The sequence below is a fragment of the Sarcophilus harrisii genome, chromosome 3 (genome assembly GCF_902635505.1).
Source record: "Sarcophilus harrisii chromosome 3, mSarHar1.11, whole genome shotgun sequence".
NCBI classification, from domain to species: Eukaryota; Metazoa; Chordata; class Mammalia; order Dasyuromorphia; family Dasyuridae; genus Sarcophilus; species Sarcophilus harrisii.
In genome coordinates, this window is record NC_045428.1 from 606,276,901 (window position 1) to 606,293,841 (window position 16,941).

Here is a 16,941-nt window from a genome sequence, read left to right on the forward strand (position 1 = left end):
TAAAGTCTCTGAAAACTCAATCCCAATTCAGTTCTCACAGCTTGGAATCAGAATCAGCCAAGCAGGAAACAAACCGAGCATCCCTTCGGCTGGACATGCCGAAATTGCCTTGCAGTGTTCATGTGCTGAAGGAAGCTCCAGGAGCCGCAGGTTCCGCAGCGCGGCCGGACCCGCCCAGGGGGGATTCGCGGGATGGGCTGGGAAAGAAGCGGAAGATTCGCGGTTCCCCAGAAATCTCCCGGGGCTCCCGCTTCCCCGACAGGAGGCGCCCGAGGCAGCCTCGGCCTCTGATCCCCGGCACTAAGGGAAGGGCTTTGCTCTGAAAAGCGCCGCCGCGGGCGGGAAAGGGAAACAAACAGGGGCTTTTACCCCTTGTCAGCGGGGCTGAAGAAGGCGCTTCAAGGGGGGCCTTTAAGGAGGGGGGAGGGGAAATGTCCAAAGGAACAGAAACGGCATCAAACCCGCCGCGGGGCCGGAGGGGGCTGAGCATGAGCGCGGGTCTCCCGGGCGGGGGGAAGGGGCCCCGCGCCCTCCTCTATAATTATGCAAATGATCTCACACAGAACTTCCACAGCCACTTTTCCATCGGGAATTTCCCATCACATCCGGGTCTCTTTCCCGCCCGGACCCCACGTGTCCCCCCAGCTCCTCCGCCAAGGCTCGGGAACAGACGCCCCGGGGCGCAGGCGCCGCTTCCCGGGTCCCGCCTTTATTTCTATTTTGCCTCCCGGGCTGGGAGAGGGAGCAGGGGAGGGGCCTCTGTGCGCAGGCGCCGCCGGGGACTTCCCTTGCCCTTCTAGGCTCCGCCCCTTCGGCGCCAGTTCCCGGCCGGGCTTGGGGCAGTTTGCAAAGCTGTTGCGCGTGTGCGGGCTCCGAGGGGGGGCGCGCGTGCGTGAGAGAGAGAGAGAGGGAGCGGTGCCCGCGGAGAAGATGTGCAAAGCGCAGTAGCTGTGAGTGGGGCGTGTAACTGAGCTGCGCGCGTGGGGGAGGGGTGCCTGCGTGCGCGTGGGTGCGGCTGCACCTGGGAGGGGCGGGGCTTACCCAGGGATTTCACCTGTGGGGGCGGAGATGGGGGGAAGGCTGCCGAGTGTTTCTGGGGGAAGCCCGATTGACCCCTCCCCCACTGAGCCCCGGGCGCCCTTGGCCCTTGTACACTTGGGGGGGGGGGCGGGGAGCCTGAAACTGGATCCGCGGTTACCTCAGTTTCCTCTAGTGTAAAAAGGGGGTGAGAGCTGCCCCTCCCCCTCCCCCTTCCCCCTCCCAATGATTTCCCTTCTGTAAAGCACTAAATACAGGGCCTTATACAGAGGTGCGCCCCCTACAGGCAGCTCTTAGCGTGAACTGCCCAGGCCTCCCCTTTGCCTGGAGGAGGGTAGGACTGGGGGAGGAGGTTCCCCCGGCAGGACTGGAAGGGGGAGGGGCTGCTCAGGGTCTGGGCCTCTCATCCAGCTCCGCCCTTTGACCCTTATCCCTCCTGGTGTTCTTGGGACACCTCTCTGCAGTTCTCAGGTCTGTGGGGGAGGGGCCCCGGTTCCACTTGGGGAAAATGAAGCAGGCCGTTGGCCAAGGTCACAGGAGACTGCCGGGGATTCCGGGGAAGGCCCCGTGACCTCGCCCCCATAGGGCTCATGCTCCCTGGGCTGTTCCTCCCCCCAGAGTGTGGGAAACCTTAATGTGCAGTGGTGGGTTCTGGGAGCTCTCCCTGCCCCCACAGGTGAGTCTCTGTCTCCTTTGAACCTTGATCTCTCAGCCTCCTTCTCCCTGGGATCTCCCGGCCTCCTCCTGGGGAGCAGCCTCTCCCATCGCCCCTGCGTCTCTCTCTCTCTCTCTGTCTCTCTCGTTGTGGGCAGGTCCGCATCCAGCCTGGGCAGAGAAGCCTCAGACCGCGGCCTCCCCCTCTGGGCTCCCTCTCCCTCCCCCAGCCCTGCAGGCACAGGACCCAAGCCCGGAACCAGACCGATGGCCCTTGGCAGCCAGAGCCCCTTGCGCCAGGTGAGTGCCGTCCCTGCCCGGAGCTGAGCAGCGTCATCGGGGGTGGGGGCCCAAGAGAGCCCCGGAAGCTTCCTCCTGTCACAGAGAAGGCCTCTCTGTCATGCCAGGAATCATCCCCCTGATCCCCACTATTCTAGAGTTCTTACATGATGTTGAAACCTTCTTTTTCAGAAAAAATCTATAAATGTCATTCTTATGCATTTGCTCCATCTCCAACCCCAAGTGATAAAATATGACATTATAAGTCAGGAAGGAAATTCTCCTTTCCCCACAAGAGTTACTCTTCTTTTTCAACAATTCAATATTGAAGTGATTGAATCCATTCCACAAACAAGTGAAGGCCATCATAAAATAAAGAGAGCAAATGTTTTTGACCATGACCATCCTGCCCCGTGTCACCTCAGCCTTTCGGTGTAAGAGTAGAGAATGCTGCTTCACTTGGCTGCAAGCAGTCTCATACTGCTCCATCGTGGATATATTGGGAGCAGTATATCTCTAGGGTACTTCTCTTGCTTTCATCTAGATAAGAATATTTCAGAATTTCAGGAAGTTTAACAATTTTTTTTGGTTGTTTTTTGTTTTCCCAGCGATCCATTTTGAGGTTTTTGATGTTTTGTTGATGTAGAATATAAAGTTCTTCTTCAACTTCTCCCAAACTCTTCTTAGAATTTCCTTAACATGTCCCTTTATGACACTTCTGATTGGGAGGAATTTCCCTTCCCCTTGTCTCTCTTACATACATTCTCTTACCTCACTGATATGTCACCAACATTTTCCCTCCTTTCATCAGGACAGGCATTGTACCTTAAGAAACCTTTACAAGCTTTTAGTATTCCAGTGTGATTCTTATTTCAAACAGAAGAGCTTTTCTCAGTATCCATTGGGCCCTTAATGCCTGGTTGTAAAGTGTTGGCTGTGACAGTCATAAAGGTCATGTGACCTTTAAGAGAAATCCCAACTCTGGTTCAGTTTCATTCTCTTGGTTGATGAAGGTTGGACTAGACATATTCTAGATTCTCAGCTCAAAATCTTGTGCCTTTTGACGGTTTAGGAGGTGGTGACCTTCAAGGATGTGATGGTGGACTTCACTGAGGAGGAGTGGGGGCTCTTGGATCCTTCTCAGAAGGAGCTGTACAAGGAGGTCATGCTGGAGAATGTCCAGAATCTGCTGTCCCTGGGTAAGGACCATTTCCTATCTTTTCTTGGTTTTAGTTGTCAGGCCAAATATACCATAAGCAGGAGAGAACGGATGCATACTCTGGTGCATCTCAGCCTTAGGTGGTGGGTCCTCTGGGTGTTCCAACTCTTCATCCACTTTGTTCTTCTCTTGTACCTTTTTAAAATTGAATCATTTACTTCCATTTCAACAGCTGGAGTGATACATGACTCACATGATCACTGTTCATTGTCAGGAAAAACATGATTTTTGTTTGACTGATTCTTGATGTCTCATTGAGTCATTCACTTCCATTTTTTAGTTCTCCTTTTAGTGAATTTCTTCCTTCACTTAGCATTTTTTATTTCCTTTTGAATTTGGCGAATTGATCTGTTAAATGATTGTTCTATTCATTGGATTTTTTTTTTAAGAGGAGTTGTTTTCTTGAGATCATTTCTGTTTCTTTAGCCATTCCTCAATTGATGAGCATCTATTCATTTTCCTATTTTTTGCCACACAAAAAGAGGTTCTACATATATTTTTGCACTTGTGGGTCTTTATTCCTCATTTATGATTTCTTAGGTATTCAGATCCAGTGGGGTTACTGCTGAATCACAGAATATGCAGAATTTTCTATCCCTTTGGGCCTAATGCCAAATTACTCTCCAGGATGGGTGGATCTGGTCACAACTCCACCAGGAGCATATTAGCATCCTACTTTTTCTTCATCCCTTCCAACCTACCTTCCAACATTGTTCATTATCTTTTTCTGTGATCTGAGGTGATATGGTAGGTGTGAGGTCGTAATACCCATGATCTCCTGAGAGTGCTAAGAGGTGTTCAGCCCATCTCTCCAGGATCCTCTTGGTATCACTACTCAATGTGGCTCCATCAGCACTGAGTAGTTCAGCTTCACCCTACTAAGTTTTTGGCCCATAAATAGCTTTCAGGCATTATAAAAGCAGTCAGTACCAAACTGAATTTTATTTGGCCTCTTACTCAGCCCAGAATTTTGAATCTCTCTCAGGTTTTGTTTGCACTTAGTTTTTGGGGGAGGTAAATGCTGGCTTCTTAAGTGATTGAGGCAACTTACTTGCAGGCCCTGTAGAGTTCTGAGATTTTGTTTGATACCATCTGAATTTCCCCACCATTTGCATCAGACCAATTTGCATATTTCCAAGTGTTCTGTCCCAGATGAATGTCTGGAGCACTGTATGACAAATTTCTGAAAGTTGCCTAGTCCTTTTCAGCTGAAATGTTGCAAACCTTGCTGCTTCCAAGTTAGAAGCAAACTGTTCTCTCATGAAGAATCTGGCTGTTGATATTGAATCTGGCTGTTATCTTGGCCCATTGCTGCCCCTTCTGTTCAACAGCCACTACTCTGCTGTATCCATCTCCTAGGTCACTTTCACATCCTGTACATCTCTTTTCCTTATAGAGAAAAAGTCTATTAAGTGCCAGTTTTTGCTACAAGAATATATTTGTGAAGTTTTATTCTATTGAGGTTAGTCAGGAGAAGGGCATGAGCTACCTAAATCTTAAGTCATCGTTAATTTTGCTTTTAATTATCTCTGTATCCCTTTTTATGCTTTTGTGTTTGCTTGTTCATTTTCTTCAGATGTGGAACCCAAGTTTGAAAGGAATGAGATGACTAGAAAGGTGGGACTTTTGGTACAAGAATGTATCCTGCAAAGATTCATGAAGGATGGTCCCTGTGCTTTGACTTTGAGGGAAATCCATGCCACTAAAATCCAAATAGATAATCCAAAGACTGACTGTGAATTGGATGAAAGTCGAAAAAGATTTAGTCAATTTTGTTTCCTAAATCAGTGTAAGAAGATGAATTCAGGTAAAAACTGGCTTCTGGATAGTGGATATCAGAAATGTTTTCCTGAACAGGAAGAGCTTTCTCATTCCCAGGAGAAGCCTGCTGAACTTCTAATGAATCCACATGATAAATGGGAAAAGGCCTTCAGCAAGAGGTCAGACCTCACTAGACAGCAGAAAAATGCTAATGGAAAAATAGTTTGTGTGGGTAGTCAAGATGGAAAGGCCTTGAGTCAGACCTCTAAGCTCATTACTCAGCAGGTAATTCAGATAAGAAAGCAACCTGATGAATATAGTGAATGTCAAGCAATGTCATCCCATCATTCATTTCTTCCTTCCCAATATTCAGTTGATCCTGGAATGAAAAAAACTTTATTTGGTGAGTGTGGGAAGGTCCATAGTTGGAACTCAGATATTGATAGATCTCAGAAGATTAATCCTGGAGAATTTTATAAATATAAGGAAGGTGGGAAGATCTTCAAACAGGGATTCTTTCTAGCTATACCTGAAGGATTCCACCCTGGAGAGAATCCTTTTGCAAGTAATTATTGTGGAAAGATTTTTGCATCTAGTTGCACTCTTAGTAAGCATCATAAAATCCAGACTGGAGAAAAACCTTTTAATTGTAATCAATGTGGAAAGGTTTTCACACAGAGTGTCAGTCTTGCTGAACATCAGAGGATCCGTACAGGAGAAAATTTTTATGAATGTAATCAATGTAGAAAGGTTTTTATAAAGAGATCTAGTTTTGTTGTACATCAGAGAATCCACACAAGAGAAAAGGCTCATAAATGTAATCATTGTGGAAAGGCTTTCACATGGAAGGGAGATCTTAACAGACATCAGAAAATCCACACTGGAGAGAAACCTTTTAAATGTAATCAATGTGGAAAGGCATTCACAAGAAATTACATGCTTGTAGAACATCAGAGAATCCACACTGGAGAGAAACCTTATAAATGTAATCAATGTGGAAAGGCTTTCATAAGGAGTGCACATCTTGCTGTACATCAGAGAATCCACACTGGAGAAAAACCTTTTAAATGTAATAAATGTGGAATGGCTTTCATAAGAAATTACATGTTTGTAGAACATCAGAGAATCCACACAGGGGAAAAGCCTTATAAATGTAATTGTTGTGGAAAGGCTTTCAGAAAGAGAGCCAGTCTCGTTTTACATCAGAGAATCCACACAGGAGAAAAACCTTTTAAATGTAATCAGTGTGGAAAAGCTTTCACATACACTACCAGTCGTGCTTTACACCAAAGAATCCATACTGGAGAGAAACCTTTTAAATGTAATCAATGTGGAATTGCTTTTAGAAAGAATTTCAAGCTTGTCGAACATCAGAGAATCCACACAGGAGAAAAGCCTTATAAATGTAATCAATGTGGAGAGGCTTTCAGAAAGAGAGACGGTCTTGCTTTACACCAGGAAATCCATACTGGAGAAAAACCTTATCAATGTATTCAATGTGGAAAGGCTTTCACATGCAAGGGAGATCTTAGCAGACATCAGAAAATCCACACTGGAGAGAAACCTTTTAAATGTAATCAGTGTGGAAAGGCTTTCATACGTAATTGCAGGCTTATAGAACATCAGAGAATCCACACAGGAGAAAAGCCTTATAAATGTAATCAATGTGGAAAGGCTTTCAGAAAGAGAGACAATCTTATTTCACACCAGGGAATCCACACAGGAGAAAAGCCTTATAAATGTAATCAGTGTGGAAAGGCATTCAGATATAACTTCTATCTTACAAAACATTACAAAATTCACATGGGAGAGAAAATTTATGAATGTAATCAATTTGGAGAACCTTTCAGAAGAAATTATGTGCTTACAGAACATCACAGATTCCATACAAAAGAAAAGCTTTATAAATGTGTTCAGTGTGGAAAAGTTTTCACATGCAAAGGAGCTCTTAGGAAACATCAGAAAATCCACAGTGGAGAGAAACCTTTTAAATGTAATCAGTGTGGAAAGGCTTTCATATATAATTACAATCTTACACAACATCAGAGAATCCATACAGGAGAAAAGCCATATAAATGCAATCAATGTGGAAAGGCTTTCATAACCAGTGGAAATCTTGCTGTACATCAGACAATCCATACGGGAGAAAAGCCTTATAAGTGTAATCAATGTGGAAAGGCTTTCAGAAAGAGAGAGAGTCTTATTTTACACCAGGGAATCCACACAGGAGAAAAACCTTATAAATGTAATCAATGTGGAAAGGCTTTCACGGGCAAGGGAGTTCTCAACAGACATCAGAATATCCACACTGGAGAGAAACCTTTTAAATGTAATCACTGTGGAAAGGCTTTTACACGCAGTACCTATCTTGTAAAACACCAGAGAACTCACACTGGAAAGAAACCTTTTGAAAGTATTCATTGTGGAAAGGCTTTTGCATAGAATCACAATCTTGTTGAACATCAAAGAACTCATGCTGGAGAGAAACGTTTTGGATGAAGTCAGTGAGGAAAGGATTTCACAAAATGGTTCTTTGCAGCTGCATATCAGAATCCATCCTGGAGAGTAAACTTATAAATGGAAGTCATGTGGAAAGGCATTCAGCTACAAATCCAAGATTGATAAATATCAGAGAATCCTCATGAAGGAGAAGCATTATGATAATAATAAATGTGAAATGATTTCACAAAGAGTTCCCACCTGGCTGTATATGAGACAATCCACAGTGGAGAGAAAACTTATGATTGTACTCAATGAGGAAAACCTTTCACACAAAGAGTCCTGCTCAACATCACAGTAGCGATACTGGAGAGATGTTTTCAATGTGTTCCATGTGGAACCATTTCACTCTCATCTCCAATCTAGCTAAATATTAGACACAATAGGACAGGAAATACTTAGCTCCCTAAGAATCTCCCCTAAAATAAAAAATAAATGCCTCATCATAACTTTTGTACAGCAAAAGTGATCAAAACTCCAGAAGTTGTCCAGCCCTTAACAGGATCTTAGGAAGGACCTCATCTCCTCCTGACCCAAATGAAGGACTAGGCACTATAGGTAGCCTCTGCTACAATAGCCAAGAGCAAGCCCGAGGGGAAGCTAGATTAGGCTGAGGTTTCATCCTCCAAAGTTTTCACTCTAGCACAGTCAACTGTAGGGTCAGGTAATTGAAGTAGAAGAGAAAAGGGTCCTGTTCTAGAAAAAATTTCTCAGAAGAAGATCTCATATCTCAAATACTCAAAGAGACAGGAACAGGTAGTTTCTGATGACAAAATTAAAACTGTTTATAGCCATATGAGAAAATATTCTAATATATTATTGATAAGGGATAATGATGAAAGATTTGTAAACCTGTGTATACTCTTTCACTCCAAAATCCACTATAAGGTCTGTTTGCCAAGATAATTAGGAAAAAAAGAAGCAAATTTATATGTTTTAAAAGATTGTTAGCTGTCTTTTGGGTGAGAAAGAACTAGAGACTGTGGAAATGCCATCCATTCATGAATGGCTAAAGAGGAATGGAAAACGACCTAAAATCTGTGGTTAATAGTTTCAGCAGTGGTTGATGATGGTGTGTTGAGAACTTTATGAAACAGTTCAGCCTATCTCTTCCGTTATCATATCCTTATCATGAATCAATGTAGTTCCATCAGCATTGGGCTAAATATTTCCTATCTTATAGTGTCTAATATTTAGCTAGATTGGAGATGAGAGTGAAATGGTTCCACATGGAACACATTGAAAACACATCTCTCCAGTGTAACTACTACATTAGCTCTTTGGTACATAAATAGTCTTCAGGGCATCATAAAAAACTTTGGATTGTTACACTCGATGTAAAAATGAAATTTATCTATCTTTATATACTGGGCCAAAAATCCAACATGTCTGTCAGTTTTGCTTATACTTTTGGGAGAGTTAAACACTTCCTTCCTAGAGATGGATGATCTAAATTACTTGTAATCTTGTAGAGTTCTCATTTTTCAGTTAATACCTTATGAATGTCCCCATTGTTTTCATCAAACCAATTTGGATGTTTACTTTTTTCCCTGGTGAATAAATATGAAACTATCCAACAAATCTCTGAAAGCTGTGTACTCCTTATCTGCTCTACAATTTTCAATTGTATTTTGGCTCAGTTTGCCTTCTAAAATAGCAAAAACAAGACTAATCTACTGGCACCTGGTAGTCATCTTGGCCTTGGTCCCCTGTCTTTGCTGAATGTTTATATTTCATTGGGGGAGTATATGTATCTGCTTGGTCCAATACTTTGACACGCACATCTCACATATTATCTATCTCCTTTTATTATTATCATTATTTACTTATTTATTTAGTTTTCTTTGCTGGGGCAATTGGGGTTAATTGACTTTCCACTTTCCCAGTGTCACAAAGCTAGGAAATGTAAAGTGTCTGAGCCAGATTTGAACTCAGTTCTTCCTGATTTCCGGGCTGATGCTTATCCACTGCACAATTTCATTGCCTCCAATCTATATCTCCTGAAAAATGACTTGGGGTATTAAGAGCCATTGTTTGCACTGAATATACCTATGAAGTTTTGTATCTTTAGTGACAAGCTGCAGTGACTCTTATTTAACACTGCTATTTGTGTTTATACATGTGTATATGTTTTTTGTGTATATATGTTTGTCATCTTCAGATATGGAAACTGGGTTCCAATAAATGAGATGAGTAAAACGCTGGTAATTTTTGTGAAAGAATAGGACCTGGGAAGATTCATGGATGATGGTCCCTGTGACTTCAGTTTGAAGGAATTGCATGATTTTAATCTCAAAGTAGGTAGATATCCAAAGAGTGATTGTGAATTGTATGAAATTGGAAAGAGATTCAGATGGTCTCCTATCCTAAGTGATTGTAAGAAAATGACCTCAGGAAGTGATTATCTTCAATGTCCTGAAATCAAGAGATGCTTCAGTGAAGAGGTAGAGCCATTGGTTCCAGGTAATCAATGGGATATAGCTGTGAAGTGAGAGTTCAGACCTCAGTGGCCATCAGACAAGTGATACTTAAGAAATGCTTTCTATAAGTTAATAAAAGTGAGAAGGCTGTCGGTCAGAACTCTAATCTCATTACTCATCAGCATTTTATAGGGAGTTCTTCTCTTTTCCATTTCACCAGTATCTTTTTTTCAAGGAATTCTTCTCTTTTTCCATCTTGCCAAATCTATTTCATCATTTCTTTTTCTTTAGCCATTCCTCAGTTAATGGGCATCTATTTATTTTCCTGTTCTTTGCCACATAAAAAGAAGTTCTACAAATATTTTTTTCACATGTGGATCCTTCTCCCTTGTTGGTGTTTTATTTGGTATTCAGATCCAGTGGGTTTACGGCTGAATCACAGGATATGCAGAATTTTATATCCCTTTGGGCCTAATGCCAAATTGTTCTCTAGAATGGTCGTATCAGGTCAAAACTCCACAAACAGTATAGTAGCATCCCACTTTCCTCTCATCCCTACCAACATTCTTCATATTCATCTGAGGCGATATGGTAGGTGTGAAGTGATAATATCCATAGTTTCCTGAGAATGTTGCAGAAGTATTTGGACCATAGCTCGAGGATCCTGTTGGTACCACTAATCTATGTGACTCCATCAACATTGAGTAGTTCAGTTTCATTTTATTAGTTTTTTGGTTCCTAAATAGCTTTCAGACATTGTAAAAGCAGTCAGCACCAACCTGAATTTTTTGTGGCCTCTTACTCAGCCCGGAATTCTGAATCTCTCAAGTTTTGTTTGCACTTAACTTTTGGTGGAGTTAAGTGCTGGCTTCTTAAGTGGTTGAGGCAACTTACTTGCAGGCCCTGTAGAGTTCTATGTTTTTGTTTCATACCATCTAAATTTCCCCACCATTTGGATCAGACAAATTTGGATATTTCCAAGTGTTCTGTCCCAGATGAGTAACTATGGTACAGTATGACAAATCTCTGAAAGCCGCTCAGGCCTTTTCAGCTGAAATATTGCAAACCCTGTTGCCTCCAAGTTAGAATCAAACTCTCCTCCCATGGAGAATCACTTATTGAATCAGGCTGTTATCTTGCCTGTGGCTGCCCCTTCTGTTGAAGAGCCAGTACTCTGTGGTGTCCATCTCTGTAGCTCTCTTGTCCTTACAGAGAGAAAGTTTAGGTGCCAGTTTTTGCTACAAGAATATATCCATGAAGTTTGATTCTATTGAGGTTAATAATGAGAAAGGCATGAGCTACCTAAGTCTTAACATATCATTGCTTTTACTTTTAATTACCTGTGTATCCCTTTTTGTGCCTTTGTGTTTGATGGTTCATTTTCTTCAGTTGTGGAGCTCAAGGTTGAATGGAATGAGATGACTAGAAAGCTGGGAATTTTTTGTGGAAGAACATGACCTGCAAAGATTCATGAAGGATGGTCCCTGTGCCTTGACTTTGAAGGATATCCATCCCTCTAACATCCAAGTAGATAACTCAAATTCTGACTGTCAATTGGATGAAAGTAGGAAGAGATGTTTTTCCCTATGGGAGAGATCATGTTGAATAGCAGATCCCTGGGCACTCATGGGGGAAGGGTTTCAAGCAGAGATAATGTCTTACTTTCTCTCTGAGGATTCATTGAAAAGCCTTAGAAATAGGTCCATGTGGCTGTGCTTTTCCCTAGAGGAGGAGGATCAGCAGACAACCTTACTCTAGTGGAAGGAAGATGGATGAAAGCCATGCTTGTAGGAAGGGCTTCTCCTAGAACTAATACTTGACTGTCCTTAGAGAAATTCTGCTGGAGATGAAACTTGGGGATCTCATTCACAATGAAAGGCCTCCTTCTGCAGCACAGCCTTCAGTAAACTTTGAACAGAATGAATATTCATGAAATAGCCCAATTTCCATCCTGTTGTGAGGGGAGGGGAATCACATAAAACAGCCTACAGGAGAAACTGAGGCAGAGTTCTGAGCCCAAACCCTTTATTAGAGGAGTCTAGTTACTTTCTAACCAAGCAGACCCTAGACCTGGCTCTCCCATCTGAGCTGCTCCTTTCAGGGCTCTCTTACAGGAATACAAGTATCCTATCAATAGAACAGCATTTCACTGGTTACTGTAAAGCTCATTGGGTAAAATATGCATAACGCCAGGGCCAGAGGATTTCAGGATGGCCAGTGCAGGAAATCTATACACTGACTAGATGATCATTAGCTGCAAGATGTCCCTTGCCTTGGGCCAGGGAAGATGGGGCCTTTCATTGATCAGGAGATGGATGAGCCATCCTGGGGTTGGGCAAGTGTAGATCACACATTCCTAAGAACATTTCAGGGAGAACTTGGGGGCTTTCCACCATGACAGGTTGGCCTGTAGGGAAACAGGATGGAGAGACTTCTTGTAATTCTCAAGGTAGTGAAGTTAGGGAAGTCAGCCTCGTGCCTTTTATGGAAATAGTTTCTATTATACAAGCATGGAGTCTGCCCAAAGCCTCCAACAGAAGGTCCATTCCTATGTAATTCCTGCAACATTGAATTACTCATTCTTATCATTAACATTAAATATTACTAAATGAAAAATCAGGAACAATCCTTGTCTACCATTAAATCATATTGGACTGATTAATACTGATTCAGGGTTGAGTGGGGGTCCCCAGTAAGTCAGTTTTCTCACTGTGCATAAAACTCAGTAGAGCAATTGATTGGCATGGTGGTATAGAGCCCAGCTTCTTTTTCTTTTTTTAAAATTTATTTATTTTTATTAGAATAACTTTTTTATTGACAGAACCCATGCCAGGGTAATTTTTTTACAACATTATCCCTTGCACTCACTTCTGTTCCGATTTTCCCCCTCCCACAGATGGCAAGCAGTCCTATACATGTTAAATCGGTTACAGTAGATCTTAGATACAATATATGTGTGCAGAACCAAACAGTTCTCTTGTTCCTCAGGGAGAATTGGATTCAGAAAGTAAAAATAACCCGGGAAGAAAAATAAAAATGCAAACAATTTACATTCATTTCCCAGTGTTCTTTCTTTGGGCGTAGCTGTTTCTGCCCATCATTGATCAATTGAAACTGAGTTAGATCTTCTCTTTGTCGAAGAAATCCACTTCCATCATAATACATCCTCATACAGTATCATTGTTGAAGTATATAATGATCTCCTGGTTCTGCTCATTTCACTTAGCACCAGTTCATTCTCACCAAGCCTCTCTGTATACATCCTGTTGGTTATTTCTTACAGAACAATAATATTCCATAACATTCATATACCACAGTTTACCCAACCATTCTCCAATTGATGGGCATCCAACAGAAGTGAAATCTTGTTGAACATCAAAGAACCCACACTGGAGAGAAACATTTTGAATGAAATCAGTGAGGAAAGGATTTCACACTAAGGTCCTCTCCAGTTGCACATCAGAGAATCCACACTGGAGAGAAAACTTATGAATGAAATTAATGTGGAAAGGCATTTGGCTACAAATCCAAGATTGGTAAACATCAGAGAATGCTCACTAAGGAGAAGAATTATGAAAATAAGAAACGTGAAATGATTTCACAAAGAGTTCCCACCTGGATATATATGAGAAAATCCACACTGGAGAGAAAACTTGTTAAAAATTCAACAAGGAAAGACTTTCAGCAAAGGCAGGGGCCCAAGGCCAAACTGACTACCAAATACTTAATGGCAGCACAAAGAAAACTCTATTCTACTGGCAGAGTCGCAACTTTCAGGAGGCAGTCCCCTTTGGCATGTCTTTCCTTCCATTGTGGACACCCCGGACATCAGAATGTGATGGTGGGTTAGGGCTGGGAAGAAGGCTCAATAGGTAACCCCCAGCTTCTAGCCAAGGCTTCAATTATAAAAAGAGGATACATGAACCTCAATCCTTGCAGAGGACTTAAATGCCAGAAACTTCTCTGTCCCCTTTGCATAGCAGGAACTCTTTGCCAGCTGAAGTGATATTCTCTTTCAGTGTTACCCCCTTTTTATCTCTTTCACATCTACTTCCCTAACAAAACTTTATACTTCTCTGTGGGGTTTTCTCTGCTAGAAACCACTTCTGTGTCAGGACCTGGCCACCAAGAAATTCAGTTTTTCTATTCGTACATAGCAGAAGCTGACTTTCCAATGCTAATAATAAACTTCTTTTTGCCAATCTAGCTTTTCATCTTCATAAATTCCTTTACAAAGGTCCTCTCCCCTGACAGAAGAGGATTTTTGCCCTGTGTTGAATCCTAGGTGGACATAACCCCAAACTTCTTCATTTGCTGCCACTAACCTTTTCACCATAACTGGGGAGACTTCTCAATGGCACCCAACTTTCACCATCCCCCCTCCCCCCTAGTGCTGCTGTCTGGCCATCTTTAGGTCACCCCCTCCCAATCTGCTTCCTCCTTGAACTCTGGGCAACACAAACCCTGTGCACTCATGTCCCCCAACACATATCACTGAGCTAAAAGCTAGGAAATGGAGATCTTCTAAATATTTACACAAACATAAGTTCACCTGATTCTACACTGGCTGTGCTCAATGTCAATACACTCAATGGCCCCTTCATTATGTTCCTTCTGTCAATCCCTTTAAGAGTACTCATGGACACACTTCCAGGGTGATTGTTCTGCCTGATAAAGCACTTGCCAAATGTTGTCATTTCAGGACTACTCAAATCGCTAAGGTTGTCCTTGGACTGGTCTATGGACTTATGGGAAAAACTTCTGTAACAGACCTTTCTAAATCGAAATGCACAGACCCACAACTTTTTTTCTTTTCTGAATAAGGCCCCTTTTCTTTTCTCTGTGCCCTAACCATAACTAACCCTAACTGGAACTTGTTTGTGACTCTGGCTACAAGACAAAACCTAGCCAAGTCAAAGGAGTAGTCAGGAGCATAAGGAAGAGAGTCTATGTCACCTGTGGAAGTGTGAGACACACATGTCCCTCAGCCACTCATGGCAAATGTCACCTCGCTGAGAGGATAAATATAGCCCAGTTTATTTTCTGGCTGGGCCCTGTCCTCCCTTAATGCTGGGCAGCCTTAGCAAGGAACCTGACAATTCTCCTAAGATAAATGGAGATCATATTTATATGGCTCCTGGCACATGGCAGATGCCACAGAACCACCTCCCAAAGCTGGGCCAGTCTTCTCCCATCTGCTTCCCCTCCTTGTCATGGACCTATGGATGCTGGGCTCTGGCTGAGCCTTCACCAAGACCCTCCATCCCCTAACTCTAGTTTCCAGGGGTTTCTCTCATACAGGGAATGTCCTCCCTCCTCCCTAGGGCCCCCAGTCTCCTTCCCATTTCAGCTTCTAAAAAATGAGCCTTTCTAGGTGCTGAAACTGGTGGCGCCTTCCTTCTGAGAGTGCCTCTTGTCTACGCTGTACAGAGCTTGTGTGGACACAGCTGATGAGATGTTTGTACCAAACTGAAGTATTACCTCTGAGAGGGCAGGATCCATTCTTTTTTAACCTTCCTTTGCCTCCCCAGTAGGTTGGCAAAGTGCTTGGTACACAGGAGCCATTCTCAATGGTCATTGATGGGTCCTGAGATCTAGAAAAGGAGAGGGACTCAAAGAGCCCTGGGAGCAGACTTGTGGCCTCATGGGGAAGGAAATTGGCAGCACCAGGAGGATGATTCCTACCGTGCTAGGGAGCCCCTCCCTTTGACAGGAGGAAGCTTCCTGGAATCTCTTGCACCCTACTTGGGTTGATGGTGTTCAGCTCTGGGAAGGACTGCACTCACCAGGGACAAGGGGTCCTCCAGTCCCCAAAATGTTGTCCCCAATCCCATAATGTTCTTGGGGAGACTCTAAAGATTTCCTGTTGCTCCATGTGGGGGGTAGGAGGCAATTTAGGTTTGGATAATTACACAAAAGAGGGTGGAAGATACAAAGGGAACTTTTTTTGTTAGAAAAGATCACATCATTTCCATATACAACAATAACTGTACTTCCTCCACCCCACCCTCCTGTCCCACATCTGGACTGATGTTAACTAGTTGCTTTGTATCAAGCAGGACAGGCTTCCTAGAGGCAAGAAACCTTCTGTCACACTGCATTATACAGTATCTGGAATGATTTTTTTTTTTTTTTTAATTAAGGCTTTTCATTTTCCAATGATGTGTATGGATAACTTTCAGCATTCACCCTTACAAAACCTTGTGTTTTGAATGTTTTCCCTCCCTTGCCCCAGCCCCATGTCATGCAATATGTGTTAAATGTGTCAATACATATTTCCACAGTTATTTTGCTGCACAAGAAAAATCTGATCAAAAAGGAAAAAGATGAGAGAAAAACCAAAATGCTCAGGTGTGGGGGGAGAGGAAGAGAGGGGAATGAGCTTGATTTTCACTGGGTTGGGGGCTGGGGCAGTCATCATTTTGTACTTGCCTCTAGCAAGACCTGGGTATGGGGTGATAACCCCTGGCCACCCAGAATGAGTAGACAAGCCTCCCATATTGACCTCACACCTGGTAAAGCTGAAGGGAGCTTGGTGGACTCCACAGGAAGAGAGCTCTCGGGCTTCAGCTCTAGCCCTGCCAAGGCCAATGACCTGACCCTCAGGGAGCTCAGCGCTCTTTACTGGAGGCAGCTGCATGTGGCAAAGACAGGCTTTTGCACAACATCTGGAGACCTAAGCTCATGATGTCACCCCTTGTGGCTCTCAGTAGCTGCAGGAGGGAAAATGTCCTGTGTCCAAATCTTCATGCTGGAGTCTGTCAGATCTCAGCTAGTCAGAGGCAGGAAGAGTTTGGCTCCTGGAAGGATGTAACCTTCAAACACAGGCACTGGGTGGGTCTCATCATTACTAGAGTGGATCATAACCCCAGGAGTATGGCCAGAGGCAGGGAGGCCTTTCCACATTGATTGCATTTATAAGGTTTCTCTCCAGTGTGGCTTCTCTGATGTAAAACAAGAGTGGCTCTCGCTATGAAAGCCTTTCCACATTGATTACATTCATAAGGTTTCTCTCCAGTGTGGATTCTCTGATGAAAAGCAGGCAGGATAGCAGTGGATGGAGGTAGGGGG

The 16,941-nt window shown here is 43.3% G+C and overlaps 1 protein-coding gene across 1 annotated transcript; it reads left to right on the top strand.

The window, feature by feature from the left end:
• The first annotated feature begins 741 nt into the window (after positions 1-741).
• LOC100913516 (zinc finger protein 665-like) lies at positions 742-9,289 on the top strand. The gene is made up of 4 exons (XM_031963963.1): positions 742-950; positions 1,851-1,992; positions 3,044-3,170; positions 4,767-9,289. The coding sequence occupies exons 2-4, from the start codon at positions 1,960-1,962 to the stop codon at positions 7,391-7,393; spliced, it is 2,787 nt and encodes a 928-aa protein (XP_031819823.1). The 5' UTR covers positions 742-950; positions 1,851-1,959; the 3' UTR covers positions 7,394-9,289.
• Positions 9,290-16,941: the final 7,652 nt, after the last annotated feature.

Bases quoted from the DNA above. Each gene is read 5' to 3' on its own strand.
- LOC100913516 (XM_031963963.1), top strand. From the start codon at position 1,960: ATGGCCCTTGGCAGCCAGAGCCCCTTGCGCCAG. The intron at 1,993-3,043 runs GTGAGTGCCGTC...TTGACGGTTTAG, and splicing joins GCCAGAGCCCCTTGCGCCAG to GAGGTGGTGACCTTCAAGGA. The intron at 3,171-4,766 runs GTAAGGACCATT...CATTTTCTTCAG, and splicing joins CCAGAATCTGCTGTCCCTGG to ATGTGGAACCCAAGTTTGAA.